At 35.1% G+C, this 16,652-nt stretch overlaps 2 protein-coding genes across 2 annotated transcripts; one reads left to right on the top strand and one right to left on the bottom strand.

Moving 5' to 3' along the window:
• Window positions 1-190: 190 nt before the first annotated feature.
• On the top strand, window positions 191-4,412 carry LOC133324892 (serine protease inhibitor 42Dd-like). Its single transcript, XM_061533718.1, has 4 exons — window positions 191-197; window positions 2,886-3,826; window positions 3,906-4,068; window positions 4,276-4,412. The coding sequence occupies exons 1-4, from the start codon at window positions 191-193 to the stop codon at window positions 4,410-4,412; spliced, it is 1,248 nt and encodes a 415-aa protein (XP_061389702.1).
• Window positions 4,413-11,177: 6,765 nt separating this feature from the next.
• On the bottom strand, window positions 11,178-13,238 carry LOC133324891 (neuroserpin-like). Its single transcript, XM_061533717.1, is given in 4 exon segments — window positions 11,178-11,320; window positions 11,632-11,773; window positions 12,041-12,720; window positions 13,232-13,238. Coding segments are annotated over 4 exon segments (972 nt in total).
• Window positions 13,239-16,652: the final 3,414 nt, after the last annotated feature.

Here is a 16,652-nt window from a genome sequence, read left to right as displayed (position 1 = left end):
TGTTGTCCTCTTTCTTCTTTTGGCTTGTTCGCTTCAATCCTGGAAGAAGGAATTCAACAGGCAATCATTTCGAAATCTTAGTCAGTCTGATCAATATAAAAGCGTTGTTCTTGGCCTCATCACATTCGCAGTCCGGTTGTGGATAAGACAGTATTCCTTCTTGGTTAAATCGAATTCATAAACAATTACAATGGGTGGTAAGTATAGTGAAATATTTATAAATAATATTGAGATGTTGAGAAAATAGCCGAAATTATTAAAAAAAAACATCTACAAAGTATAAGCTTCGGATGTGAAACAAATATTATTAAAAAATAAAGAAACGTTAATAATTGGCAAATATACCCGCTCCACATTACTCATTGGAAAAATATTCATCCCAAATCCTCGCTTTAGATGGCCATTAAAAAATAACCTTACAAAAATTAATATATTCTTATAAAAATCTACGCTACGGATGGCCATGAAAAACTATTCTTCAAAAATTCCACGCTTGGGGTGATCCGCGAAAAAATATTTTTCAAAAAATCCACGATTTGGATGATCCGGTCGCATTTCTGATTCGCATTGGGTGAGCTGTGCTTAATAGCTCACTCATTTGGCCCAAGGACGATACCCTATTGAAATTGAGACAAATCGGTTCAGATTTAGATAGGGCTCCGATATATATTTTCGTCCGATTTAAGGTAAAAGACGCACCAAAGTCCCTAAATGCATTTCGAAATTTGGCACAACGTACTGAATTAAGCCTAGAATGATGTGTGCCAAGTTTCGTGAAAATCGGTTCAGATTTAGATATAGCTCTCATATATATTTTCGTCCGATTTTAGGTAAATGGCGCACCAAAGTCCCTGAAAATCATTCGATTTGCACGAATTTTGGTATAGCCCACTGAATGAGGTCTAGAATGATGTGTGCCAAGTTTTGTGAAAATTGGTTCAGATTTCGGTATAGCTCCCATATATACTTTCGTCCGATTTAAGGTAAATGGTGCACCAAAGATTTAGATATAGTTCCCATATATATATTTTCGTCCGATTTTATGTAAATGGTGCAGCAAAGTCCCTATATATCCCTCGATTTGCATGAAATTTGGCAAATTTGAATTAAGTCTAGAATGCTGTGTGGTACTTTTCGGGAAAATCTATTCAGATTTCGATTGAGACTTGAATGATATTACTGATTTTTGTTTAAATTGGTGCAGATTCCATATGTATTTCGAACGGGTGTCTGATTGAGATTAAATTTTTAACAGTGCGACTTACCGAATAGCGTGTATCAAGGCATGAATATGTTCCTTCGAGGGAACATTGACATGCAATTGTAAGTGGTGAAGGGTATCAAATATTCGGCCCAGTCCGACTTTACTACTTTCCTTACTGGTTTAAAAATATTTTAGTTTGGGTGGTCGATCAAAAAATAGTCTTTTAATATTATACGGATGGAATGAACCATAAAATATATTCTTTAAAAAATGCAGGCTTGGAATGGTCTCTTAAAATATTAATTAAAAAATCCAAGCTTCGGTGAAAACCAATCCATTAAAACAAATTTTAAAAAATTTACGCTTGGGGCGGTCTACGAAAAAATATTCTACTTTGGGGTGGCCCTTGAAAAAATATTCGATTGTGATGATCCATGAAAATATATATTTTTAAATCCAAACATTGAAATGTCTATAATAAATAATTACTAACTATCCAAAAATCTTCTCTTGGGATGGTCCGCGAAAAAATCAACGCTTCAGATTGTCCGTGAAAGACAACCTATACAAAATCTGGCGGATGTACGCAAAAAAATATGTTATTTTCAAAATTCCACGAATGGTCTGCAAAAATATTCTACTCTTTGGATGGTCCAAGGAAAAAATATTCGTTTAATGATCTACTTATACCATAAAAAATTGACGTTTGAAATGGTCTGTAGATTAAAAAAACACTACGAAAAAATATTGTTGGAATGGTTTCTGAAAAAAATAAATGAGATTGGGATGGTCGGCGAAAAAAAAATAACTTAAAAATTTCGCCCTTGGGATGGCCATTGACAAAATATTCTTTAAATAATCTACGCTTAATCCATGGAAATATATTTTCTAAAAAAACTTAGCTTGGGAGGGTTCGCTAAAGTTTTTCGTAAAAAAAAACTTGAAGAATCCTCAGGAAGAATATTCTTTAAAAAATGGACGATTGGGATGATTTGTAAAAAAATCTTTAAAAAATTTACGATTTCAATGGCCCTCATAAAAATATTTATAAAAAAAACGTCCATGAAGAATATTCTTTAAATAATCTACCCTAGGGTTGGTCCACGAAAAAAAATAATAAAAAAACAAGTTTGAATTTAATTTAAAAATCCTAGCTTTAAGTGGGTCGAGAAAAAATATTCATGAAGAATTGTACTTTTAGCCCAGCATATTAAAAAACTAATAATAAAAAGAAAGTCAGAGGAAGATCCTACGTACTCACCATTATGCAATGCGTTTCGCCGTTGGTTATGTGGTCCATCTGGCATATTGGACTATGTGGCTTTAGAAAGGTCGTATGTTGATAACCTGTATTTATACAGCAGTTAATGCGAATTAAATTTAAATATATCAAGGTCCGACATTTGTCTTCACTCTAGAAACGATCATTACGAGAAGAACTCACATAAAAATGATCATCGCCCTTACAGGCAAAATTCAAATAAATAATTTTTTTTGTTTAAATCGATGTTGAAAACATGGGAAAAAATTAAAATTAATTACTTAAAAAGAAAATTATATTCACGCTTGTGTTGGTCTTTAAAAAAATTGTTTTTAAATTCTCGATTCATTCTTATTGCAGAGAACATATTTATTAAATTAAAAAAATACAATATATATTTTTATTACTTTTTTATTTCAGTTAATACTCATTTCATAGCCACAATTTGTGTTATGACAGTATCGGTGATAGTTGCCACTCCAACAACCCCCCTCGCCAACGTTGATGACTCGCAATCAAGGGATCTATCCAAGAGTTTGGAAGACTTTGGAACTCTACTCTACTCGCAAATAGCAAAACGTAGTGAACAGAAAAACATTCTATTTTCACCATTCTCAATTGAGACCAATCTGGCAATGCTGCGTTTGGGTGCTACAGGACAAACAGCCGCAGAAATTGACAATGCTCTACATTTGAAATTTAACGATGGCGAAAAGTTGGCCAACTCTTTCGAAAAGATACTTTCAATCTATCAGAATAGTGATTTTCTACAAATGGCCAATAAAATATATATAAAGGATGACTTAGAACTCCGCGATGAATTCAATAAGTTGCTCGCCGAACATTTCTTCGCCTCCGCAGAAAATGTGAATTTTACCCAAAATATCAAAGCAGCTGAGACAATCAATTCCTGGGTTGCCGCTAAAACCAATCAATTGATTAAAGATCTCGTGAGTGCCGATGATTTGAGTTCAGAAACACGATTGCTACTGCTCAATGCAATATATTTCAAAGGTGAATGGGAACATGCATTCCCCGAAGAAGGCACACGCCCACAAAAATTCTATGTGGATGCCACAAATAGCGTTGATGTGGAAATGATGCACACTTATGGAGATTACCGTTATGGCAAAATAGACCAATTGGATGCTACCGCTTTAGAAATGCCTTACAAAAATTCCGATCTTTATATGCTTGTAATTTTGCCGAATTCTCGTGATGCTTTAGAAGATCTGAGAATCAAATTGCAGTCATATTCCCTACAAGATATAAGAGATAACATGGCTTTGGAAAAAGTTACCGTAAAAATGCCTAAATTTAAAACTGAATACACAATTGAATTGAAAGAGACTTTAAAGAGCGTAATTATGATAAACTATTTCAATTAATTTAATAATTCAAAGAGATATTTTATGTTATATATATTTTTTTTATCTGCAGTTGGGTATAGAACGCATGTTCTCCAAGGATGCGGAATTGGAAAAAATGACCAACTCATCAGAAAGACTTGAAGTGACGAAAGTTTTGCATAAGGCATTTATTGAAGTCAACGAAAACGGCACTAAGGCTGCTGCATCGACAGGTATGTATAACAAAAATTCATGCTCGTCTAGGTCCCTGAAAAAAATATGTCTTCAAAAATCCAGGCTTCATTAAAAATCATATTTTTAAAACTACACGCCTTTGTTGGACCTTGCATAAATAATTTCAATATTTTTTCAATGCCTGAGTCATTGGAAAATTATTTTGATTATATGTAGATTTAACTGAACATGCTTTTTTATAAAATATCAAATTCCTATATTTTTAGGTTCTGTTGTGGCTCCCGAAACTCTGCCTTTTCCGCCTGTATATATTTATCGATTTGTCGTGGATCATGGCTTCATCTATAAGATTGTGAACAGTGATGGCATTGAATTCTTTGAAGGATCACAAAGTGAATTTTAAACACACACTGAAAAAATAAAATTGTATTCATACTGCTGGAGAATACTTCGAAAGACAATAAAAACATCTTTGATGATATATAATCGCATTTTTATTATTAGGAGAGAAATATATATATTATACATATAGTAGTATATATAGTACATATAGTAGCCCTTGTATAAACAATTTCGTTTGGAAAATTTGCTTAAAATACCGAATTTTGTGGTTACCGAATACCGAATTTTGTGGTTCTTTACAGAATTTTATTCTTGTGAATAATGGGTTCTCCCGTTAATATTTCGAGTTGTTGCAACCGGAATGAAAAATTTGTTATAATTATTTAAAAAACCAGTAAGAAAAGCTCAAAAGTCGGACGGGGCCGATTATATGATACCCTTCACCACTTTGGGTACATACAAGATATGTTAATATCCTGTAGATAGAACTGACATAGAATCTTTGTAGGACCATTAAGATGGAATCGGGCGAAATTAAATGTGCTATCCAGATAGTTATTTGAACCAATTAAAACCAGTAAGGATAGTAGTAAAGTCGGACGGGGCCGACTATATGATACCCTTCACCACTTTAGGTATACTCAACAGATGAATCCTAACAGACGTCGCATTTTTATAGAACCAGTAAAATGAAATTGGATCCATAAACATGTCATTCTGCAACCGATACTAAATTCTTCATTTGGTCAGATATAGAAACTGTATCTAAATCTGAACCGATTTTTACGAAACTAAGTACACATCATTCTAGACCTAATTCATTACGCTGTGCTAAATTTCGTTCTAACCTAAAGATATTAAGGGACTTTGGTACAACATTTACCTTAAATCGGACGAAAATATATATATATTCTCGGGGTCAAAAATTTTGTTGATATAATTCGAATCTACACTGATTAAAGAATCTCTCTACAAAATTTCAAGTGAAAATCTCAAGAACTCTTGAAGATATAGCCGATTTATTGTGTCAGCATCAAGTGACGGCTGAAGGGCTTCTCAAACTTTAAACGCGTTTTTCTCTAAACATTTTTTTGCGAATGGCGGGCACGATAACTCAAAAACTAATAATCCAATCGGTTCCAAATTTTGCAACGTTTCTCTGGGAGTGTATAGCCCTCGTATGAACTAGGATAAAGCCAATCGGTGAAGATCATCCTTATTTTGTAACTTGGTTTTTGGTAAAAAAATCGGCGATTTTCCAAAAATATTTTTTCAATGGTCCACCATTTTGTTAATTTTAGAGCGAAGTCAATAATCCTAGTTCATACGAGAGCCAGACATGCACTCTTTCTAACACCGTTGGAATTTTCGGATTCCGATGTTCCAGTGATGAGTTATCATGCCCGCCATCAAAAATAAGGAATTTTCTTTAATTACAAAAAACAACAACAAAACAATAACAAAATTTTTTTGTAAATTATTTTTCTTTTTTTTTAAATCTTCAAATATATATGTGCAAAGTTACAAACCTTAACAAGCAACGGTATAGATTTACCAGCCCATTGAATATCTTGAAAAATTAAAATCAAGAATGGGGGAGGGGGTTCCCTTAAGTATACCGATCGTCATTTCTCGACTAGCTGAGTCGATCTAGACATGTGTGTCCGTCCGTCCGTCTGTCCATTATAATTTGTAAACACGATACAGTCCACAATTATGGACCAATTTTGCATGTAGGATGGGTTCTGCCCAATGAAGACACTATTTTATCAGGTATGGATCGGTTAATATTTAGGGGATGAAATGGACCAAAAACTTTATTTTTGTATGATTTGCTGGTCGCTCCAAGGGGGGCAAACATCGCGAAGGGGATCCAGCCAAAGACAGCATGCCTGTTTTGATAAAGATCGGTCAATATTTTGCGAGTCAAATGGAACCTGACTTTTGTGTGAAAAATTACAAAAATTGTATTCTATAACGTATATATTTACTCCCGAAGGATATAGACCCGAGAAGTTGATAGTATAACCAAGAGGAGTGGTTGGCCTTCAAATTGATACCAATTATATTGTCGTATGTGCTCGGATGTGGGAGTTACACTTAAATATTTACAGGTGCTTACGTATTCAGTTATTATTTAGTAACCCATTACCACACTTTAGGGCGGAAATATAGCGCTGGTCGCTTTGTTATTTTCCATGAGATTCCGGTTATGATCAACGACAACGCCTATAATTTTGGTGCTGATCAGATTATAATTTTGGGATGAAGTGGACGGAAAACTTTGTTTTTTTTAATTTACCTATAGGCCTGAATTATAAGCCGAACATCGTAACACAACCCACGGTGAAGGGAATTTGGACAAGTAATCAGAAGGACCATTAGAAATATTAGTAATATTTCTTGACCTCTTGTCGGTCAAAAGATTGCAAATATAGCGGAATATTGCCCAAGCTCAGAATGTAGAACCAAAAAAAAGTATATTTTCTTGGAGGTTGTGTAGGGTTTCATATGGTCGGCCCCGTCCGACTATACTGCTCCGCTCACTGGTTCAAGAATATATTTTCATGGATAATCCCAATCGTAAATTATTCAAAGAATATTTTTTCATGGGCCACGAAAAGAGCAGAATATTCTTCCATTAGACTGTTCAAACTGTTAGATTTTGTAAAAATTTGTTTTTTGAGGATCATATCAAGATTGGATTTTTTTTTAAATGATATGAAAGTAGATTTTTGTATTAATATTTTTTCAAGGACCATTTTTGTAAATGATTAAGGCAGCGCGGGGCATTTTGAATACAGTCTTATACGCGGACAGTCATTGAATGTGATGAGACAAGAACAACGCTTCATTATATACACACAAACACGCATCAGACTAAACCACAGACAGACTACCTTCCTACTTCTAGGATTTTTTTGAAATGAACAAACCAAAGGAAGAAAGAGGACAACAACGTATGAAATAGAACAGGACTGTGATACTCAACAATTGCCACTGCCACTTTACTAGTTTTGCAAGACGAGTTATTCTTTCTTTAATGCTATGAAAATTAATATATGTCTACACAAATGTCTACGGGACAGAGTCAACAATCAAGGGGATCTATATTTTTAGCTTTAGTTTCGTTTTGAACAAAAACAGGATTCTGTAAACGTTGCAGGTTGGCCGACTGGCAGCATTCGTTTTAATTTTTATATAGGCTCAGGTTCAAGGTTAATGAAGGCATCATTTCTTCGACAAATATTTCTGGAGGCAACAACGACATAGGCAACGACCACTGCCCACCACCGACATGAAATGTATACGCTTGCTATTTACTTCAGGAAATAGTGACTGGTAGTCAGTGTTCGAAAATAAACAATATTATACCTGGTAAAATAGTGTCCCATACCGATCGTTTCAATGAAGTTCTATGATAAGTTAAGATCTTCAGTATCACAGTGGATCATACTAAATATGAACCCCAACCCAACCAGTACAATAAAATAGGCTTGGAATTCAATCGTTCAAAGACTTGCGATCGCACAAAAATAAAAACAAAAAAATTTTAGAATATGCATAGAATCGCTTTCTGAGTCGATTTATGCATCCAGATGAAATTTGTCTAATTAATTTATATGGTCCAAGGTCGAACCCAAAGTTTATACGATTGATATGACATTTTGAACTTACTTACTTACTTACTTAGCTGGCTTATGACAGAACGGTTGTTCCATAAGCCGAGCTTAAAAAGATTTCCAAGCGCGTCGGTATTGTGCGCATCTCATCCAATTTGAAATATATATTTCCGAGATGTTGTCTTTTACTTGATCTTTCCATCAGATTCATGGCCTTCCCCTTGGCTCGCTTTTATATGCCTTTTGAGCTGGGGCATCTTCGTCCATTCTCACAACATGGCCTAACCAACGTAGTCGCTGTAGCTCGATATAACTGACTATGTCGATTGTCGAGAAAATATGGTACAGTTCATGGTTCATTCGACGGCGATAAATCTTCCTGAGAATTTATCTCTCAAACACTCCAAGAGCTACCTCATCTGCTTGCAAAAATACCCATGATTCAGTCCCTTTATACCAGCATCGTCGTTTGGAAGAGTGTGACTTTGGTCTGGCGGGAGGTGACCTTGTTTCTAAACTGCTTACTTAGACCATAGTAGCATCTGTTGGCCAACATTATCCTTCTCCGAATTTCAAAACTGCTGTTTTTAGTTTTCTTTATAGCGGTACCAAGGTATATAAAATCTTTAAGTAATTCGAAGCTGTACTTCTCAAGTTCCACAGTTGGTCCGAGTCTATTGGACGTCTTGCGCGTTAATACTATCAGCTTGGTCTTCTCGACATTTACTGCCAGACCCACTTTGTCACAGTCCTTCTCAATTTGTTCAAAAGTGACTGTTACCGCTCGCAATGTTCGACTCATTATATCGATGTCATCGGCGTAGTCCAATGGCATGTGTTGTTTGGTGTACAGAGTGCCATTTCTGTTCACCTATGCCTCTCGTATGACCTTTTCAAGCAAGATGTTACAAAGATCACACGGCAAACTGCCACTTTGTCGGAATCCACGTTCGGTATTAAAAGGGCTCCGATAGTTCATTTCCGATTAACTGCTGGCCTTGTGCCAGTTAAAATTATCATGCATAGTCTGACCTTTTCTGACCCTCTCGTATGACCTTTTCCAGCAAGATGTTACAGAGATCACACGACAAATTACCACTTTGTCGGAATCCGTGTTCGGTATTAAACTGACCGATTAACCACTGACCTTGTGCCAGTTAATGTTATCATGCATAGCCGAATTAATTTTGCAGGAATGCCAAACGCAGACATGGCTTTAAGCACTTCTGAACGGATAGGGCTGTCGAATGCGGCTTTATAGTCGAAGAATAGGTGGAATGTGTCGATGTGTTTTTCGTGGGTTTTTTTCCAGGATTTGGCGCAGAGTGAAAGTCTGGTCAATGGTGAATTTGCAAGATCTGAAGCCGCATTGGTATAGTCCAATAATGTCATTGACCATTGGGTTCAGTCGTTCACACAGCACGCATGATAACCTTGTCCTCTATGGTACAATGGTAATCCAACGCCACCGGCTGCTTTATTCTTCTTCAGCGTATTAATTGCTACTCTGACATCATCTTGGCACCAAAGACCTATATATTGGGATTTCCACGAAATTATCCATAGAGTATTAAATTGAGTTTAAACTTATATGTGCCAAGTTTCGATGAAATTGGTTCATATATATTTTCTTCCGATTTTCAATAAATAGTGAACCAAAGAGGATATGTTTGTTCGATTTTCACGAAATTTTGCATAGCGTACTCCAAATTAAAATTGTTCCAAATTTAGTACTGTTTAGTACTTTTTGTATACACTCTTCTAGAACCAATTCATTATATCGATACTATTTCTCAACCTAGATGCGCATTCCAAATTTACGAAATTTTATCAAATTTAGTACATTTTAGTACTTTTCGGTTACTTACAGATACAATTTGAAAAAAAAAAACAGTAAGGAAAGTAGTACAGTCGGACGGGGCGACTATATGATACCCTTCACCACATTGGGTATATTCAACAGATGGAATCCTAACAGACGTCGCATTTTTGAAGGACCATTAACATTAAATTGAACATTTCATCCCGTAACCTGCACTAAATTTTGGTCAGATATAGAGTTGGTCCTTACAATGGGACAAAATTATGTAAATAAATTTTAAGCAAAATATCGAAATCTAAACCGATTTCATAGAAACTTGTCACATGTTAGGTAACACTTATTTCAGTATGCTTTTTGTATTCGGCCACATTTTGAACTATTCATTTACTTATAAATCCAAATTTCGTGCAAATTGAAGGATATATAGGGACTTTGGTGCACTATTTACCTAATATCGGACGAAAATATATATAGAAGCTATACCCAAATCTGAACCGATTTTCACGAAATTTAACACACATCGTTCTAGGCTTAATTCAGAATGCTATGCCAAATTTCGTGCAAAGCGAAGGATATATAGGGACATTGGTGCACTATTTACCTAATATCGGACGAAAATATATATGGAAACTATACTAAATCTGTACAGATTTTCGCGAAATGAAACACACATCGTTCTAGAATTAATGCAGAATTTCGTGCAAATCGAAGGTTATATAGGGACATTGGTGCCCTATTTACATAAACTCGGACGAAAATATATATGGGAGCTATGTCTAAATCTGAACCGATTTTTCCCATTTTCAATAGGGTTCGTCCTTGGACCAATTAAGTGATCTGTGCTAAATTTCATCCAAATCGGATCATAAATGCGACCTGTATTTTTTTAACAAAAATACATGGACGGACGGACTGACGGACATGCATAAATCGACTCAGAAAGTGATTCTATGCATATACTCAAAAGGAACCATGGGTCTATCTCGATTATTTTTGCCTGTTACAAACATATGCACAAAGACATAATACCCTGTACCACACTGTGGTGAAGGGTATAAAAATGTTTTGGTACATCTATTCTACACTCTATCAGTGAGTCTAATTCCAAATTTAAGAGTTTAGCTTTACCGGTTCGTCAAATACTAATGGTACATTTAGTACATTTTAGTACTTTTCGTGCCGTTCTAGTACAACTTCCTTCACCTCAAATTTCAAGATTCCATCTTCAGCCGTTTCATTTGACTTTATTTTTTTGATTCGATTGTACGAATCGAAACCGTATGCCGCAAATTTCCCAATAAAAACAAAGTTGATTGTATTTCGGAATGTCAACGCCACTATTTATTAGGGGTAATATTTTTATTTATTTTGTTGTTGTTCTTTATTTATACCTAAAATCACTTTGCGATCCTTCAAAGAATTCAATGCCATTTCTACTCATTATCTTATAGAAGAAGCCATGATCTGCCTCAAATTTGACAGGTGATGACAGGAGAAATATAGATGGAGCAGACGCACCTTGACCTAAAATTTTTGAGACCATAAAAATTGTAATATTTCAAATTATTATTATTGAGCAATAAATAAATATATATGCATGCAGTGCTATAGATTCATTTGATCTGCAAAATCTCAATTTAGTTAATATACCATTTTTTATTGAAGAACACTGTATACATGCATATTTTTTTGGACAAGCGTGTATTTTTGGAAAAAATATTTTTTTAAGGACCATCACATATAAAGAAGAATATTTTTTAAAAGCAATCACATGTGGGATTTAGTTTAAAGATTTTTTTTGCAGGACACATACAAGAGTGGATTTTTATACATACCTGAAGCTGCAGCACCCTCAGTGCCACTTTCGTTGACTTCGATAAATGCCTTGTGCACAACGCTCGACACTTTAATTTTTTCTGATGAATTTAAAACATTTCCCAAATCTGCAAAATTAGTGAACAAACTTTCGATACCCAACTGCAAATTAAAAAAAGAAAATTATATACAACATCGAAAATTGATTCATTTATGCAATAGCTCATCGCATTTACCCTTTGTAAAATCGGTATCAAATTAATTTTGTATTCAGCTTTAAATTTTGGCATTTTCACTTCAACCATTATCTCCGACATATTACTTCTTATTTTTTGTAGACCATATGATGTCAACATCGTTCCTAGGTCATCTAAACCATCACGAGAATCCGGCAAAATTACAAGCATACAAGCAACGGAATCTTCCCACCGTATGCATCATGTCCACATTAACGCTGCGCACTGCATCAATATAGAATTTTTGTTGGCGTGTGTCTTGCTCCCGAAATCCCTGGGCCCATTCGCCTTTGAAATAAATTGCACTGAGCAGTACCAATTCAGTTTGCTCATTCAAATCATCGGCTCTGACAAGGTCCTTAATCAAGTGATTAAGGACCTACGAGTTGATTGTCTCAGCCGCCTTAATATTTTCTGTAAAATTCACATTTTCTGCCGTCGTTAAGAATTGTTTCGTAAGCAACTCATTGAATTGATCGCGGATTTCTAAATTTTCCTTTGCATATATTTTATTGGCCATTTGTAGGTAATCACTATTTTCATATCTCGAAAGGGTCCTTTCGAAATAGTTGGCAAACATTTCGGCATTTTCAAGTTTTAAACGTAAAGCACGGTCAATTTCCCCAGCTGTCCGTTTTTCAGCACCCATACGAATCATGGCCAGACTGGTCTCAACTGAGAATGGTGAAAATATAATATTTTTTTCTTGACTATTTCTTATCATTTGCCAGTAGAGTAGAGTTCCAAAGTCTTTCAAACTCTGGGTTATGGCGATTAATTGCCAGTCATCATCATTGGCGGAGGGGGTAGTCGGTGTGGCAATTATCACCGTTATTGTCATAACACAAATAGTGGCTATGACATGAGTATTAACTGAAATGAGAACGTAATAAAAATATATTGTTTTTTTTTAGATTTTTGATAGAGTGGTTTTCACGGAGTGGTTTATAAAAAAAATAATTTTTCATGTACCATGCGAAGCTTGAATTCTTTAAAGGATATTTTTTACGGGTAATATCAAGGCTGGATTAAAAAAAAAATCGCGGAATGTTTACATCATATTTGTTCTGCTCATTTTTTTACGAATCATCCCAAACGAAGAATTTTTTTGAACCATTCGATTTTCTTAGGAATGTGTTATCAATAATCATTCAAAGCTTCGCTTTTTTTTATATAATTTTTTTTTTGACAAACCATTTAGCAACGAGTAACGAAGCGTGGAAATTCTTTTCAATGATTTAACATTTTATTCTATTTTTTTAAATAATATTTTTTCACAAAACTGCACTTTTAAACTGTACTTTTTCAAGAATATTTTTTCACTGATTGCTTTGCTTTTTTCTCAACATCTCAACATAATGTCTAATTATTTTACTATACTTACCACCCATTGTAATTTTTTACGAATTCAATTTAATCAAGAAGGAATACAGACTTATCCGCTGCCGAACTATGAATGTGATGAGGCCAAGAACAACACTTCTTTATATACACACACGCGGATCAGACTGAGCCACAAACTATGTTATCGAAATATTTGTCTGTTGCCATCCTTTTTCCAGGATTTTTTTGAAGCGAACAAGCTGAAGGACGACAATGGATGAAATAGAACAGAACTGTGGTACTCAAGAAACGAATAGAATTGCATTGTCACTTTACTAGTTTTGCAAGACGAGTTTTGCAATTCGTGAATGCTATGAAATGATTTAAAAAATATTGCATAAAAATGCACACACACACAAATGTCAAAAGGACGGAGTCAACAATCAAGGGGAATTCTAATTCTTAAGCTTTAGTGTCGTGATGGACCAAAACAGGATTCTTTAAACGTTGCAGATTGGCCATTCGGCCGGATGGCAGCACCCGTTTTTATTTGTATTCACTTACAGGTCTAAGGGCAATGAATGCAGACAGACATTGCTAGACGCAACAGCGACATAGTCTCCCACCCCAACATGCATTTTTTTCACTATAAATTTAGGTCTGCAAATGAAAACATTATTTTTATAAGCCACTGTTGCTTATAAAAATCATGTTTTCATTTGAAATGAAAACCTCTATGCGCGCTTTAGTGAGCATTCTTATGACATCAGAATTCAGAAAATAGTCACTGGTAGTCAGTGATCAGTGAAAATAAACAGTATGATACCTGAGAAAATAGTGTCCTATACCGAAACACGCTTTTGGTATAAAACAGCTCCGACTAAATACCGAAAATAGAGCGATACTTTTATAGGGGGATATGTGCAAGTCGTCATCTGAATTGTTAATATTCTGCCTATGCACATGTATGATTGTCAAAACCCAGCAATGCGAAATTGCAGTTGATTTTAAAATACCGAAAATGAGGTTGTACCGTTATTGTAAGCTATACCAAAACTTTGAAAAATATTCATTTTTTGTTGGGAAGATTTGATACTGCATGCCAATCCAAAATATCAAATTACAGGCAATTCGATTGAAAAACGTGGCCAAACTCCCCCAAAATAACGAATACTGAGGAAATACCGCTCTATGGGAATTACAAATCCCGAAACATGGTCGAATATTAATAATTATCATTATATTAATAATAATTAGCTAGGGGGATTTTCTTTCGGATGTGAATATAAAATGTCAGATTGAAGCCAATTCGTTTCAAAAACGTACCCGAACTCCCCAAAATACCTTATATTGAGTGGTACCGTTATATGGAGGCAACCCTAAAAAGTGGATCAACATTGATCATTTTTGGTAGGAGGATGTCTTACCCAATGAGAACCCAAAATACCATATTACCTAAAAAGGTACCTAAAAAGTGCACCATTATATCTTAAATATCAATACCAAACATTCTAGCAGTAGTAGCCTGGGTAATATTTCGCGAAATTTACATCCTTTTGACCGATTATAGATCAATAGCTCCTCTTTCTTGTGTCAGACGGTTACAAATATTAAAAATCTGGAAGGAAAGTAGTAAAGTCGGACGTGCCGGCTATATGCTCCCCTCAACACTTTGGGTATATTCAACAGATGAATCCTAACATGAAAATGGATCCATACACATGCCATTCTGCAACCTATATTATATTTATACCCTTCACCACACTGTGGTACAAGGTATTATGTCTTTGTGCATATGTTTGTAACAGGTAAAAGGAAACGAGATAGACCCATAGTTCCTTTTGAGAGTATGCATTGAATAACTTTCTAAGTCGATTTATGCATGTCCGTCCGTTTGTCCGTCTGTGTTAAATTGTAAACAAAGTACAGGTCGCATTTATAATCCGATTTGGATGAATTTGGCACAGCTCATTTGTTTGGCCGAAGGACGAACACTATTGAAGTTGAAAAAATCGGTTCAGATTTAGATATAGCTCCCATATATTTTTTCGTCCGATTTAAGGTAACTGGTGCACCAAAGTCCCTATATGTCTTTCGATTTGCACGAAATCTGGCATAGCGTACTGAATTGAGCCTACAATGATGTCTGCCAAGTTTCGTGAAAATCGGTCCAGATTTAGATATAGCTCCCTTATATATTTTCGTCCGATTTAATGTAAATGGTGCACCAAATTCCACATATATCTTTCGATTTGCACGAAATTTGGCATAGCATACTGAATTTAGTTCAGAATGATGTGTGCCAAGTTTCGTAAAAATCGGTTGAGATTTAGATATAGCTCCCTTATATATTATCGATTGATTTTAAGTAATTGACGCACCAAGGAATCAATATATGGCGGATAGGAACGAAACGTACTGAAATTAGTATAACCTTACCTGTGACTAGTTTCGTTGAAATCGGTTCATATTTGGATATAGCTTCCAAATTCCTTATGTTAGTCAGATTGACATCAAACTTTGCACAACGTACAAAATTGAGCATAGAATTGCGTTGTTGCGTTTCCTGGAAGTACAGACATAGCTCAACGGATAACCTATTGATATTTCTTTGAAGTCGATTTACATCATTTTGTTCCATTGTAACAAATGAGTGACATGTTTATGGATAGATTTAAGTCGATGCACATTTATATAAATAACACATATTTTATTTCTTCCAATTTCATGTTAATAGTCCTGTTTAATATACCCAAAGTGGTGAAGTCCGCCCCGTCCGACTTTACTACTTTCTTTACTGGTTTTTATTTGTTCAGATGTATAGTTGCTTCTTACTATATGACAAAATTATGTAAATCAATTTAAAGCAAATATAAATCCGGGTGTCTGATGGGATAAACATTCTAGACCTAATTCATTACGATATTCCAAATTTCGTGCAAATATAAAGATATATATTGTCTTTGGTGCACCATTTACATTGAATCGGAGGAAAATATATATGGGAGCTTATCTAAATCCTAACCGATTTTCAGGAAACATAACACACATCATTCTAGACCTAAAAGTGATTCTATGCATATTCTCAAAAGGATCCATGTGTCTATCTCGTTTCCTTTTGTCTGTTACAAACATATGCCTAAAGACATAATACCCTGTACCACAGTGTTGTGAAGGGTATACAAAATAACACGCCTTGTGTCAGACCTTTAAAAATATTTTACACCAGTGAGCGGAGCAGTATAGTCGGACGGGGCCGACCATACGATAACCTACACAACTACCACGGAACTCTTACTCGCTGCAGATGTTTATATCGAGCCTGGGCAATATTTCGTGATATTTGCACCCTCTTTGCCGATTAGAGATCAACAGCACCTCTTGCTTACACTGACATATTTTCCGAATATTACCAATATTCATTACAGCCCTGCTAATTAATTATCGATATTCCGTGGATTGTGTTGTGATGTTAAGCTTGT

This window comes from Musca vetustissima, unplaced genomic scaffold, assembly GCF_032173495.1.
Source record: "Musca vetustissima isolate MV318-11 ecotype Yass unplaced genomic scaffold, APGP_CSIRO_Mvet_v1 utg16475, whole genome shotgun sequence".
In the NCBI taxonomy this organism is placed as follows: domain Eukaryota; kingdom Metazoa; phylum Arthropoda; class Insecta; order Diptera; family Muscidae; genus Musca; species Musca vetustissima.
Note: the sequence above shows the minus strand (reverse complement) of the source record. Positions and strands in the feature narration are given on the sequence as shown.